This window comes from Haliotis asinina, chromosome 1 (assembly GCF_037392515.1).
Source record: "Haliotis asinina isolate JCU_RB_2024 chromosome 1, JCU_Hal_asi_v2, whole genome shotgun sequence".
Classification (NCBI taxonomy): Eukaryota; Metazoa; Mollusca; class Gastropoda; order Lepetellida; family Haliotidae; genus Haliotis; species Haliotis asinina.
This window is the reverse complement of record NC_090280.1, coordinates 66,093,387-66,108,571: the sequence shown is the minus strand read 5'-3', so window position 1 is coordinate 66,108,571 and position 15,185 is coordinate 66,093,387. Positions and strand designations below refer to the sequence as shown.

Below are 15,185 nucleotides of genomic sequence, written 5' to 3'. Positions count from 1 at the left end.
TGTTCAGGGGAAGTGGGTGTGTGTGTCAGTAATTTTGTGCGTGAAAATATAAAATTACGCTATAAAATTATTTGAGGGAAAGGCAAAGATTTTGTACATGGCATGACATGGCCATCCCACTTATGGACGGTCTCTTCAGTAAAATATGATGTCCCTACCCTGTGGCCATGGTGGGTATTCACACAGTACCCTTGACTGTCTGAGAACAATGGAGAAGTCCCTGTTATATTTGTCCTTCTCTTGTGTTCTTGAACAACCAATTGAAGTCGGAATGCATGTATATGTATATAGTTTTGCTACTACCTAAGACTCTAGGAATTGACATCCACATTCCGAGTTCAGTTTGCCGGGAAGGTCATCTGAGTTTGTGTGACAGCATGTCGTCCTCGGGATCGGCGACAGCAGACATTACATTTTGGCTTGATGGCCATTTGTGTGTATGTGTCCCGCTCAAAATGGCTTATAACGGTTTTCGTCTTAAAAACCTAATGGACGAGAGGTCCGCCACAATGACCACACTGAAAAATCTGTTATTTCCATTATTACCCCAAGGTTTTGAAGAGATTCGAAGCCGATTTCAGTATGCTGTACTGAGACAACAGCCATTACTTGGTTATATATATACAACTTCGTGAGGTCTACACATATCATTGTTATAAAACAGTATACTTCTTAATATATAACTTGAACCTGGGTTAATACATATTTTAAAGTGCATATTTGCCTACGTACAGTTTTTGCCTCGACTATGCTGATACAGTAAAACTGGTCAAGTTGAACTATGGCACGTGTTTCGTTATATCATCAGATTTTAGTGAATAATCCAAAACTGCTGATGCTCAAAACATCATTTGCTCACAGACGAAAACATTTAGTTAGCATTGTCTATACTCATCTTTTGGAACATCAGTGTTCGCAGTTTTGTTCTGTCATCGCTGACATTTTACGTTGTCGACCACGTCATATCCAGAAGAGCTATTGTGAAGTAGCACTATATCTGTGTTTATAACATAATGCAATGCCATCAAACAAATGTCAGAATCTTCATCAGAATTCTTCTGCAGTTAATAGAAGTGAAGGCGATAGACATCCTATAAATATACATTCCTAGGGATGCCTAACTGTCGCTTATAAAACCTCGTTGCATGCACACGCATGAACACGTAAGTAAGCCTCAAGTTAACCTGCTACGGTTGATTTCGACATATCCTTATACAATGACGGCTTGCATGATATTATGCATATACATGTCAAAACATTGATTAGAGAACAGTCTCGTCAGTATATTAATCAGTATGACTTGATAAGTCTATGCACTTGAATAATGCAACACTAAACTCCATCTAATCCCGGCAAACACATCGTAAGGCGTAAGTTCGTACAACGAATTCTGACAAACGGAAACCTGAAAATCGTGGAAATCTCAAAACGAGGCTCTGCCGCTAGAAATATTTGACGGTCTCTGACGGAACTGATATTACATCAACCTCATTGTGCGTTACAGAACTACCCTGAATAAGCACAAAAAACACATAACAGGTTTAACCAGTGAGCCAGATGCATTGTGACTCATTTTTCGACCTCATCAAACAGGGACAGTCTGCGATTCCATAGCTAAGGTATGCTGCCTCAACCTCGACATGAAGTATAGAAAGACGGTGTCATTAAAGTTTATAATTACAATTCATTTATAAATATCATTTTCTTATGTAACAAGGAATTGGAATTGGCATTGTTTGAGGCGTCAATTTACACTTTCACACGAGGAAATTCGGATCGGCTGAAAAGTAGGTCAGTGTCTGAATAGGTTAATGAGACTTATGTTTCGGTATGAATGTCTTCTAGGCGTCGGTTTTGGTTTAATATGCTGTTAAATAAACCCGAAGGAGGCGAAGGTATCAGAACGGTTCAGACGGTGCCAGACCCTGGTCTGAATCTGACCCTTTCTTACCTCTCTCTGGTGATATGCTGGACAGGTAGAGATGAAGCTCAAGTGTGTGCGTGTGTGTGTGCGTGCGTGTGATCAAGAGCATGCACGTTTGATACGCTTGCTGCTACAGCCATGGTGAAAGGGAGTGTTCTTCTGTTGTCTGTAACGCACCGAAGCCACTGGAAAATTAAGTGATAGAGAACCGGGTGATCTCCAGTTTGAGCCCGTCATATTGAATACATAATGTAAATCCAGAACCGTATCGTTCAATGGCCCGATGTCAACTTAAATGGAGAAGAATCTGCGTCACCACGGGTAATGTTATTACAGATCCATTGTTGACACATTTGAGGAAGGTGAGATTTGTGTCCCCCTGCCTCTTCTGCTCGCTTCACAAACCAGATAAGCTTTCAGCTAATATGGTGAGCTTCTTGAATGACATGCGCCCATCCGTCTGGATTCAACGTTCCTTGAATCATGTAAAATTCCATATCTCAGCTTCCGAGACTAGAGATTGAACCATATGTGAAAAGGTGACGATCGAAGTCCAATGGCGGTCATGCAAGTGTACTGCATAATTTGGAAAAGACGATCCTCAAGTTGTGAAAATATTCCTTTGTGAAGCTAAAATTTTAATGCATGTAATCATAGGATCAGCAGTAGAACAAGTTCAACTTTTACAAATATACTATGGACGAAAAAATAAGGGAACTAAGAAATTGAATGAATTTTGCCCGAATGTTGGGTTAATCAAAAAGTGTAATTTCATACGTGTGGGACAAGTACCGTCAAACAGGTGGGGTTACATTGCGTGGTAGACAAAAATCAACGACACCAATACGCAATAGGTTCAAATGATCACCTGGCATCTGTAGGGAATTCCGTACGCGAATTTCACACTCAGCCCAACCGTTCAACACTGGCTCAGTCAACCCCGTCTGAAAGCAAGGCGCCCTTTCAAGGGTGTTACCTTACAGCTCACCATGGGCGCCAATGATTGGCATGGGCTAGGCAGCCATTGGCATCACACCGTGGTCTCAGATGAGTCAAGGCTTTGCCTCAGATTAAAGCGACGTTTCCTTTTACACGATTTTTCGTACGACGTCGTGCGACGTCTCGGACGATACACGATTTGTTCATTTTGCCATCCGACCATATCGGCTGAGCTGTCCGATTCGCCGGATCTGACATAGCAATGACACCCGTCTCAAGACGTCACTCTTTGATGTACGAGCAGAAATTGATTGCAGTTCTTGGATTGTATCTCATGATCAAAAAGAAGAAAGAAGTATTCGAAAAGAACGCACCGTTTGGGGGTTCACCAAATTTTCATGAGAAGAAAAGAGCAGGGGGCGTATCACAATCTGGTAGAGGAGCTGAGGCTTGATAACATGAAACTTCAGGAACATTTTCGCGTTACACAGAACCAGTACAACTATATTTGGGCTCGAACTGAGGATGGCATTCAGATGTACTCGAAAGTTAGAGAGGTTCTATGCCCAGGAGAACGACTGTCAATTTGTTTGAGGTAATTGTTTTTTATTTAAAATGACAACAGATACAGTTTTTATTGTTTAAAGTCTTTCTTATTGAAATATGTAATTAGAAATGAAACAAAACCTCTTTGCAGTTAGAAAAAATAATACACAAATGAATCCCTTTTTGACACAGTTCTCCACTTGGCAAAAATATTTTCATAAGAAAAACATAGTACTGGCAACAATTAACTTATTCCATGTTTTCTGCCACTTTCATTGCTGTGTGTGGCTGGCATACGGTGTTTGATCAGTGGGGATGTAAGTCTGTGTGAGATCGGGTGTCTGAGTGGGGAGTAAGTCTGTGTGAGAGAGGATGTGTAAATGTTTGGTAGTGTTGGGATGGGTAGTGGTGTATATGTAGGGTTCTCTGCATTGAAGAATAACATGAAGACCTGACATACTGGGCATCCCTATATTTGGGACAGGAAAACATCATACAATGACGTCCTGACCCTCACTATTTCAATGATTTTTTCTACATTCGCCATAACAGAGTTCGAAGCACATGATCAAAACTGAAAATTGGAATTTCCCGGATTATCTTTTGCAGAGCTGCCCCTTGAAACCCGTACGACAGGCTCTGTCACAAGCCTAGATCGCTACATGTAGCGATAGAAAAAGCCGTTGTACGTGAGCGAAATCTGTCGTAAAAGGAAGAAAATCGTGCAAAAGGAAACGTTACTTAACTGATGGCAGAAAACGTTGGCGCCGTAGCGGTGAGCGGTATGCCAGAGCGGCAACTATTGACTATGATCGATATGAGGGTGGTAGTGTCATGGTGTGGGGGTGAAGGTCACACATGACTGGCAATCAGATCTGGTCATCGGTAATGAATCCTTGACTGGTAAGCGATACTTTGACGAAATTTTACGTCCTGTTGTGGCTACACTGGCTCGAATCATCGGCAGGAATGTTGAATTTCAAAATGATAATGCCAGACAACATCGGGACCGAATTGCCACAGCTTATCTCCGACGAGATGGCATACAGACATTGGACTGCCCCTCTGTGCCCCCAGACCTGTCCCCAAATGAACATCTATGGGACATCCTCGGTGGAAGTGGGTGTGCCAGGGACCCCACACCCGTCAACCTGGCCCAGCTTGGTGCAGCTCTTCAGGAGGAATGGCGGGCAATACCAAGGGCAACCATTCATTATTTGTGGAACATTGTCATTGTATTATCCAAACAAAACAAAAACATGTTTATGAGAAATATTGTATTCATAAATTTGATAACATACCTTATAGCATGCATAAAGGTGTCTTTTTATATACAAACAGTACACCAATATATATGTGTGTGTATACGTAAGTATATACATGTAACAAAACAATATAAATATATGAAGATAACTCTAGCAAAGGTCATTCATATAGCAGTGTGAGCAGTCATGTCATCACGTCTGGTGTAGAAAAAATATCTTTGTCACAAGAATGTGGTAGTGAGTGCCTTGGAAGCTACTTATCATGAAAATACAAATATAGACTGTCTTTCCGTGCTTCACAGTGGAACCAACCATTGTCAAATGTTCAGAGTGGTTTGGTGGAAATTTTCTTGGAGTATATGTTTAGTGATATCTGCTTTAATACACACGTCTGTCTCCCTTTTCCTCAACACTCCTTTCCTCGATCCCTCCAAGAATATCAAACTGAGAGTCCCAATCTAATCCTACACTAACAACTATGACTGAGATCTACAGTTACCTCCCCTGAGCAGCTATAAACACGCAAATTTGTAACAAAGGCTCTTGACAACTGATATTCCAGCTTTAATGTTTTTGCCTTTGAGGAAGTTCAGAGATCAACATTGAGCATTCCTCTGAGGACAGAAGTGGCACCGGAATTGTTCTGACTTATGTAACAGCTTGAGAAAACAAACAGAAGTACAAACTGACCTGGAACAAAGTCAATACATACATTCCACATTATCTTATCTCACTCATAAATGTTGTTTTCTGATTGACTGGGAACATACACAAACATTGAGGATACATCAACCGATGCCCGTGACCAGTGAACAACTTATACAAACTTGGGGCCCGTTTCACAAAAGTCTCGTAAGCCTAAGATCTCGTAACTTTTCTCGTATCATTTTTACCTGGCATACTGTAACATAGAAGGTGCAAATGCTACGAGGAAAGTTACGAAATCTCAGACTTACAAGAGTTTTGTGAAACGGGGTCCTGTAGTGTGCTTCTCACTATTTATCATCCAAAACTCTGTTCTCCTAGGAGATATCGCTTTGACAATAGATTTTGCACAATGCCCTGACAATGCTATGACATCATGAACTTGATGACGTCACAATGCTATGACATCGTTGTACTGCACATGTAATGCCAGTGCTGTGTTCAGAGATGTACATTTTTCATTGAAAACTAATGAAAAATGACTTTGGATGATAAACAGAATCTTACCATCATTCCTACTGATAGCAATTATATCAACACTTGTTGATACAGGTAATAATATCCTCGGCAAGCCTCGGATATTTGTTACCTTAACGACTCGTGTTGATATATTTGATATCAGTAGACAATTTGGTGAGATTCCCTATATATTAAACCATCTCTTGTTTTCCCAGAATAACCGCATTTGAGGTTTGTCTTTTGGAGGGACAGGCTTTACTTTTTGTTAGTGAGACCTCTTCGAAGGTTTTACTTTTTCTAAATTCATATGAACATCAACATCCAAATGATACAAGTGGTTGAAAAACATCATTCAAGAATAAGCTCAAAGTACAATTGTTTTCCCTTGTGAGATTGGAACTAATCTCGGATTCATAGGCAGATACTCCACCACACATTCACTGGGCTGACGAAGGTGGCGGTTTTACACTGTCTACCAAAACCTCGGAGGTGTGTTTTCTCCTATACATAAAGTATATCTACAATGACAAGGCCAGTCAAGCTAGCAGCTGATAGTGTTACTACACAAATAGTACCCCTCATGGCTGACAGGACCAGAACATTCATGGTAAAAGGCTAGAAGCCTTAACACAGTAAGCAAACCTGGGGTTGATAGCATGACCACACACTGGGACAGCCAACAGATGATAACATGAACATATATGGTGTGTCAGTGGTTGACAACATGGGACAAATGTGTGACATTGTGAAGCCTAGGAAGCCCAGTGCCCTGAACGGTTCACAGTATTAGCCACAATGCTTAGTTTGCAGGGATATCTAGGACAGCTAAACTTCTGTTACTTAATCAGTGTAACAGGTTGTACAGTCGAATTCCAAAATGGCAATTACAGTCAAAATGAAAATACACAACCTACAATTGCGTAATCCCTGAGCACTAGTCTTTGATGTTAAGTTTCTTTGAGTTCAACTTTGTAGTGTAACATGCATGTTCTGTGGCTTTCCCACTCTATGTTATCCCCCTGCAAAGCTTCACACCAGATTCACCTGTGAGAATCATTGGCTGGAAGAGTCCTGCCACTCCCATAGACATGTGGCAATAGAAGGTGAGGGAATATGAGGTTCGTTATAAGTCACTGGTAACGATACACTGGGTATCTAGAACACAAACATAATGATACATGATCCACTGGTTACCAAACATATCTGAAAACAGCATTTCACATATTTGCATTGTAATACCAAATATACTGAACAAGAGTGTAAAATACAGACACAGAGTCACGCACACCCTCAACAATCAGGGGGGATAATCAGTCATCCAGCTGTACACTGTACAGTAAAAATACTTTTCAAATTTAAAACACTTCACAGAAAACACACCTAAACAACATCCTTGATAAAATGTCTGAATATCACTTGGAAGTTAATCATGCAGTGTTCTACAACTATGCTCTGTGTGGATCTTCTGACCATACATGTCACCAAGGATTTGTATCGAAATTCAAACCTGAGAATAAAATAAACCTTTACTGGAATCATAGAACATATGTAGTAGGGGTCCGAGTTAAGTGAGTTAGTGAGTTAATATTTAACATCACATCTGCAATATTTCAGCCATATCGTCACAAAAACATATTTGACATTGAAACCAAAGATGTGTATATTATAAAAACCTTTCGTCAAAGGACACCAAAACAACAAGAGTATCACAATTACAAATAAAACTAGTTTGGAAAGTTACAACTAATAGCACTAATTTGACAATACAATACAAAAACAGGCTATAGATTGCCAGCAAATGAAAATAGATCACCCTACTAGGGTCCAAGGGGACTTACAGTACGTTGGCTACCTGCATGGACACAAGCTGTATTTACTCCACCCCTGCAGCCCCTTGTGATAGTGCTAAGTATTTCACAGATGAAGTTTTCCTGATTTAGGTCTTTATGCTACCAGTCACTAACATTGTTTTTGAGAGTCCGCAACAAAACAATTTTCAGTGTGACTGTACCATTTATATGTATAATACACTGCTGAACTTCACAATATATATATATGAAACTATATCAAACAATATACATACATTTGTCAACATTTGCTGGGAAGAGAGCTGAGTAGCACAGAACAAACATACACTAGATATACAATGTTGTTAGCAAATAATAAGATATCACACAGTGACATCCTCCAGTGTCAAGCAGAACAGCAAGTAACTGAACAACACTTACTTTTGAAACTCTAACTGTAAATAATTTCACAAGCAACTGATGCAACTTCAGGGAACAAGCTGTATAGTCTCAGTTACCTGGGTGTGAAGGAATGATGAGGCTACACCCTTACAGAGGTATGTTTATGCAGCCAGTGATTCATATAACATATCAACATAGAGTGTTACAAGGGACAAGGATAACAAACATCAACACAAATATAGCCAGGCATAGCCATTAATTGGAATATATGTCTTCAACACTTCAGAATTGTTACATCAAGATCAGACATCTAGTAGACAAGATCAGACATCTACTAAACACATCTACAAAAACATAGAAAATATGAGAAAACTGACTAGAAACTCAGTCTGCTGACGATGATGAAGTTACACTGGAAAAAACTCTACAACAGTGGGTTGTGGCACAGGTAACAAGTGTTTAAACTTAAGTCTCAACAATTGATCGTACCTTTCTCCTGATATATTTTGGTTCCACTGCATCAATTCTCTTATAGTAATGTATAGGCATAAATATGAAATCAAACAACTGAGATGTTTAGTCAGAAAACTTGTAAACTTCATCTTTAAAATGATGCATCATTGTAACAGAACCAAAAACTTCTTGAGCTATACTGCTACATTTATATGTACATGGTAACAAACAAGCAGCACAACACAACAGGCTCCCTCTTGGAACTGCACCAAATCACCCTTCCCTCAAGGTGTTCTTGTGAAGAAAGCCTTGAAGAAACAGACAGCTGCCAGCTGACAACATACTAACAGTTTTGTCACATGTATGAATATGTTGAGTGATTAAACATAATGAAAGATGGTGAGGGAATGTGACAATTTCAGGTTCAAATAAATGAGTATCCTGTTCAGGGTGAAATACTGCCACAAGTATATACACACACTGAAGAATGCACACAATACCGATACAAAACATGCTGGTCTGGGTTCGACCAAACCATGAGCCTTAGGTTCTAACACACATTCCTCCATCAGTACATAACAACCAAACAGTATAACATTGAACAGCATCCCTTGGAGAGCTGTCACATCATGAAATAATACAAGTTTCTGCACAAAGGAAAGGTTCTGATTTAGCCTCTATACTGCAAGCTAGAAACATGTACAAAGAAGAAGATAATACATACCTTAAAAAAGACGCGTAAAGTTCACAAAATCTGATTATAAACTATGGCATGGACACACTCAATGTGTAATTCACTATAACCACAACATAAATCAAAACAGCTTGCTAAGTCATTCGGACTGATGAAAGACAGGATTGTGCAGATATTAAGCCAGAACAAATTCAATAACTCTGCACAATCATGGGTGCAAGCAACAGCGTGCTGTAAGCAATTTTCGGTTGTCAGACTGGATGACACTGTAAAATACTGCTAAAAAATTATTAATTTCATCACATAAGAAAAGTTTACTTGATAAATACTGGAAAAATCCCTGAGAGTGGAAACCCATTGCAAATACTGAGTTACTGAGTGAGTGCTACTTACATTACTTTCACCATTATTCTGTAACATTTTAACAGGGAAAGGTCGACAGGAGCTCCGCACAACCAAACCTGAGAGACTCACTGTGAGAAGTCAGCTGATTTCAGTAATCTGGTAAAATCTAAGCATTTCAGTCCTTGACCCAACTGTACATAACCATGTTTCATATATGGTGTAAGAAAATACTTCATCTTGCAGCCATTTGTTTGATTCAAGCAAAAAGCCATACATTTCTACTTGTGATACTGAGTTTGATTTGTTCCTTCAGATGGTATTCTTAGCGAGTATAGAATTTGATATGATCTCCTAAAAGAGACAGGAATGTCAGTTCATATATGAAAACTTGTAACTGAATATAAACAAAACAAATACAACTGCTAGCAGAAATGAGAGTTTCATATACTGTTTTCTAAGATACTAGAACAAAGTAGTTGAAGTTAAAGGTATTGGCTTGGAGCCAAACAATAGTTCTAAGGAGTTAGCAAGTGAGTTTAGTTTTATGCCAGTTTTAGCATTATTCAAGCAATATCACATTTGGGATCACCAGAAATGGGTTTCACACATTGTGCCCCTGTGGTGTAAGTCTAAGAACTGTTTACAACACTTGTAAGGTCAAAGGTGAATGGGATATGTAGCAGTATGTCATGACAAACAGTCCTCTCTCTGGGCAACATGACTTAACCAGCTAAAACTTGTTATGATATTACCTTTTTAACCATTCCATCCATTGATCAACTCTCCGTGTATAGTCATTAAATGTACAATAAAACCCCAATGGCTGTATATGACACTGATGACATTCCCTGAAAACTCTACTATCATGGAACACACTTTCTTTCTCTGACTACTGCTGGTATTGAGTTACTGCTGGCATTGAGAGTCTCCCAGCACTCGGTGACCCAGTGAGACAAGTACAGTCTAAACAGCAGATTGTGACCTGCTGAGACAAGTACAGTCTGCCAGCAGATTGTGACCCAGTGAGACAAGCACAGTCTGCCAGCAGACTGTGATCTGGTGTGACAAGTACAGTCTGCCAGCAGATTGTGACCCGGTGAGACAAGTACAGTCTGCCAGCAGATTGTGATCTGGTGAGACAAGTACAGTCTGACCAGCAGGCCCAGGACAAGTCTGGACCAAGAGGACAAATACATATTTATGCTCAAGTACAATCATTCCAAAATATAACCAGCATCTGACTTAAGTGAAAGACTTTCCAAATAACCAGTAAAATATGTCTGACAACATGTTATGACAGTGTAACAGAACATGTACATAAGTCAAGAGGTCCTCAACGTTTACCCACAGGTTATGAAATTGTTAGACAGAAGTAAAGCTGAAAAATTCATGGAAACATGAATTACTAACACTGAACTACACGTAACTGGAACAGCATCCATTCAATGAGACAGTCAGGTTATTTGATATCTGTGTATTTTAGTTACTAAACTGGAATTCCAAATGAAAGATATTTGCCCCTAAAATGCCAAGAAGGAAATACACTACCACAATACATGGTGGACTGAACACTGCTGATCAATAAGGTGCGTGCAGGTTAGAAGACCTGGTACAAACAGAAATGGATATGACAAACTAATACACAAAACAGGTAACTAATGTAGAACATATTTTGTGAAGTCAAGACCATGACTTATCAGGAACGTAAAGGGTGAGTCTTAAGAACACTGTACCAACAGAATCAACACATTTAAAGCCTCATAGTATCACTAAACAAACAACTAAAACACTCATGCAATACAGATTTCATGCGAGGGACGCTGTATAAGATAGATGAAATAACTTATTCACATATAAATCCTTTTTCTCATTCATAGCATAAATTATTTGATTTTGAAAGTAATGTTGGAAGGTTCAAATCAGGAACAGTAGAGTCATGGTGTCATAACGTTCTGTTATTCCACACTTCCCCAACACATCCATATGGTCTTCTGTTGATGACACTTGTCCAACACACCCATAGGGTCTTTTGCAGATGATACTTGCCCAGCACACCCACATGGTCTTCTATGAATGACACTTGTCCAACACACCCATATGGTCTTCTGTGAATGACACTTGTCCAACACACCCATATGGTCTTCTATGAATGACACTTGTCCAACACACCCATATGGTCTTCTGTGAATGACACTTGTCCAACACACCCATATGGTCTTCTGTGAATGACACTTGTCCAACACACCCACATGGTCTCCTGTAGACAACACTTGCCCAGCACACCCATATGGTATTCTATGGACGACATGCTCAGCTACACCTACTTTCCGTAAGTCACCCCTCGGACCTAACTAAGTGATATATGCCTGAGAGTAACTTTTGTTTCATTAGGAGATATTTTACTCGTGTCATAAGACATGTAAGTCCAAATCAATCTATTTTTTTAAAGCAGATCCCCTCAGTGTTACAAATGGATGAAGAAGGATGCAAACTGTACAAATGGAAACTTACATGCTTTTTCCTGATTTGAGATTTTTCCCCTCTTAAAAACAGTAAAAAGAAAAGACCACATCTTTAGGCATCTCTTTTTAAAAACCCAACGAAAATATCACTATTCTGGAAGTGAAAAGGTAGCTATAAATTCAGCAAATACAGAGTTGTAGCCTTGTACATAAATGTAAGTGTTGCAGCTGACAATCAAAATTTACAGCATAAATATTGTGACAAAATCCTTTGAGTATCTGACTCAGCACAATGCAAGTTTGCAACCACACTGGTATCTTGTACTATTTTTCAGATTGTATCAAAAAACTAAATAAATATGTCTGTAATATGTAATATTTTGTTGTTACACAAAACGCACAAAAAACATTCTGAAAAAAGGGTTGTTTCAACGCTGCCTGTTCTTGGCCCATCTATTTGATAAACAAGTAAATCTGCCTTTCTGCATCAGTCCTGTCTGCATATGTCTGAACCTACAATTTGGTGTATATATATTGGTGTATCACTGTATGTCTGAACCTATGTATCAGTGTATCACTGCATGTCTGAGCCTATGTATCATTGTATCACTGCATGTCTGAGCCTATGTATCAGTGTATCACTGTATGTCTGAACCTATATACTGGTGTATCACTGTATGTCTGAACTTAAAAATTGGTGTATCACTGTATATGTGATCCTACATATCCATGTATCACTTTATGTCTGTACTTATACCTTGGTGTATCACTGTATGTGTGAACCTATGTATCACTGCATATCTGAACCTATGTATCAGTGTATCACTGTATGTGTGAACCTATATACTGGTGTATCACTGTATGTGTGAACTTATACATTGGTGTATCACTGTATGTGTGAACCTATGTATCACTGCATGTCTAAACCTATGAAATGGTGTATCACTGCATGTCTGAATTTATGTATCTGTGTATCACTGCATGTCTAAACCTATGAAATGGTGTATCACTGCATGTCTGAACCTATGTATCTGTGTATCACTGCATGTCTGAACCTATGTATCTGTGTATCACTGCATGTCTAAACCTATGTATCTGTGTATCACTGTATGTCTGAACCTATGAAATGGTGTATCACTGCATGTCTGAACCTATGTATCTGTGTATCACTGCATGTCTGAACCTATGTATCTGTGTATGACTGCATGTCTAAACCTATGTATCTGTGTATCACTGCATGTCTAAACCTATGAAATGGTGTATCACTGCATGTCTGAACCTATGTATCTGTGTATCACTGCATGTCTGAACCTATGTATCTGTGTATCACTGCATGTCTGAACCTATGTATCTGTGTATCACTGTATGTCTGAACCTATGTATCTGTGTATCACTGTATGTCTGAACCTATGAAATGGTGTATCACTGCATGTCTGAACCTATGTATCTGTGTATCACTGCATGTCTAAACCTATGAAATGGTGTATCACTGCATGTCTGAACCTATGTATCAGTGTATCACTGCATGTCTAAACCTATGTATCAGTGTTTCACTGTATGTCTGAACCTATGTATCTGTGTATCACTGTATGTCTGAACCTAGGTATCAGTGTATCACAGTATGTCTGAACCTATGTATCTGTGTATCACTGTATGTCTGAACCTATGTATGGGTGTATCACTGTATGAGTTTCCAGCTGTACAGTTTGTTTGTTCCATGACACAGTGGTACAACAGATGGTTCCTTCAGCTCCCACACTTTGCTGACGGGATTCTCTTCACACATAGCAACTGCACAATACGCCACACCTGACAACAGCTGGTGAAACTCAGAGGCCTTCCGGACAGGCTTCCCACACAGCTGTCTGGAACACACGTCCAGGGATCCTGCATGTCCGACCACCAGCACATTCCCACCTGTACACAACAACATGCTCACATCAGTCATCAATATCTATATCAATAAAGTGCTATGGATGCACAACTTATTTAGTCCAATATATGCAATATTTTTTAGTGTAGATGATAACTGTTATCAAGCAAGTGATGTACACTTGCAGATAGAGCATCTATACACAAGAGGAAAATATCCATAGAACCATCAAATCAACTTCTAAATGCCACTGGAGGAAGAAATATTCAGGTTTCTATCGCAGGCCTTTTGACAGGGTATGGGTTTTATCTGGGATTAAAGACATGAGTTAAGTGAAAATTGTGTTATCTCAATCTAAATCACAGTGCTGTCAGTGTAAATGAAATCAACATGACTATCAGAACAGCCATGTACAGTTTAGCTGCTTATGTCTAATCAACCTTAATTAACTGAGTGGGCTGGTTAGCCATGGAAGTTTTACGTGGTGGATGAGGTGCTAGATACTGCAGGTTGACCATACATGTATTGTAATGCGATACAGGGCTGCCTGACAGTCAGTTGTATATATACATTGCATATTCTTCTTGTAACAGGAATTTACCCTCACACACATGGGCTGACATGGCTAGGCAAATGGGCTGACGATGTGATGCAGCCTGGCCATTGTTGTACTGTCATGTAATTGCAAATATAGGCCATGTACAAAGTGTTGTGGATCCACTGATGGACTTCAGTGTTTGATGAGACAAAATCCCCAAACCATAACAGCCTGGTATACTTCTCACAACATGACTGTGGGATTCTCCAATGAAAGATTTCACAAATACAGGGTACAACAAAAAATTCTAACAAACGTTTTACCTCCTAATAGAGTTATTAGTAACAGTTGACAGAAAAGAGAAGATTCGAACCCACAATAGAAACATGGGTCTAAGATGTTTGTTTTAATTACCTTCAGGTTCATGCTTGCGGAGAATATACTTGACAAAGTTGGCATTTCGTGTGTAGAACTCATCAACACTCTCCTCCACGTTCAGGTTCTTGATGTCCATGAATGGAACATGTGAAGTGTCGATGTTAAAGCCATTCTTGGCCAGGTCAGCAGGGCTCATCCACTTGGGTATAACAGGATTGTACCATCCAAGCCACTCAAACAACACAGGCTCAATGCAGATCTTGCCAGTCACACCAAGAGCTGAAAGCATGTGTAAGGTGACAACATTACTTAGTGGTATCACAAGTATGCTGCTTTTACAAATTTGCAGTTGACATCTTTACATGTGTGTGAAGTTTTTGTTACCAACTACCATGACTTCTACCATGAGTGAGTT

General features: G+C 39.5%; 1 protein-coding gene across 3 annotated transcripts in view; it reads right to left on the bottom strand.

The window, feature by feature from the left end:
* Positions 1-4,671: 4,671 nt before the first annotated feature.
* LOC137296120 (ecdysteroid-phosphate phosphatase-like) overlaps positions 4,672-15,185 on the bottom strand; it is a 32,242-nt gene continuing 21,728 nt past the window's right edge. For all 3 annotated transcript variants that reach the window (XM_067827816.1, XM_067827824.1, XM_067827832.1), the window contains 2 exons: positions 14,807-15,049; positions 4,672-13,898 (listed from right to left, as the gene is read on the bottom strand). In XM_067827816.1, coding sequence (XP_067683917.1) covers positions 13,660-13,898; positions 14,807-15,049 — 482 coding nt within the window. In that variant the 3' untranslated portion in view covers positions 4,672-13,659. The remainder of the gene's footprint in view (positions 13,899-14,806; positions 15,050-15,185) is intronic.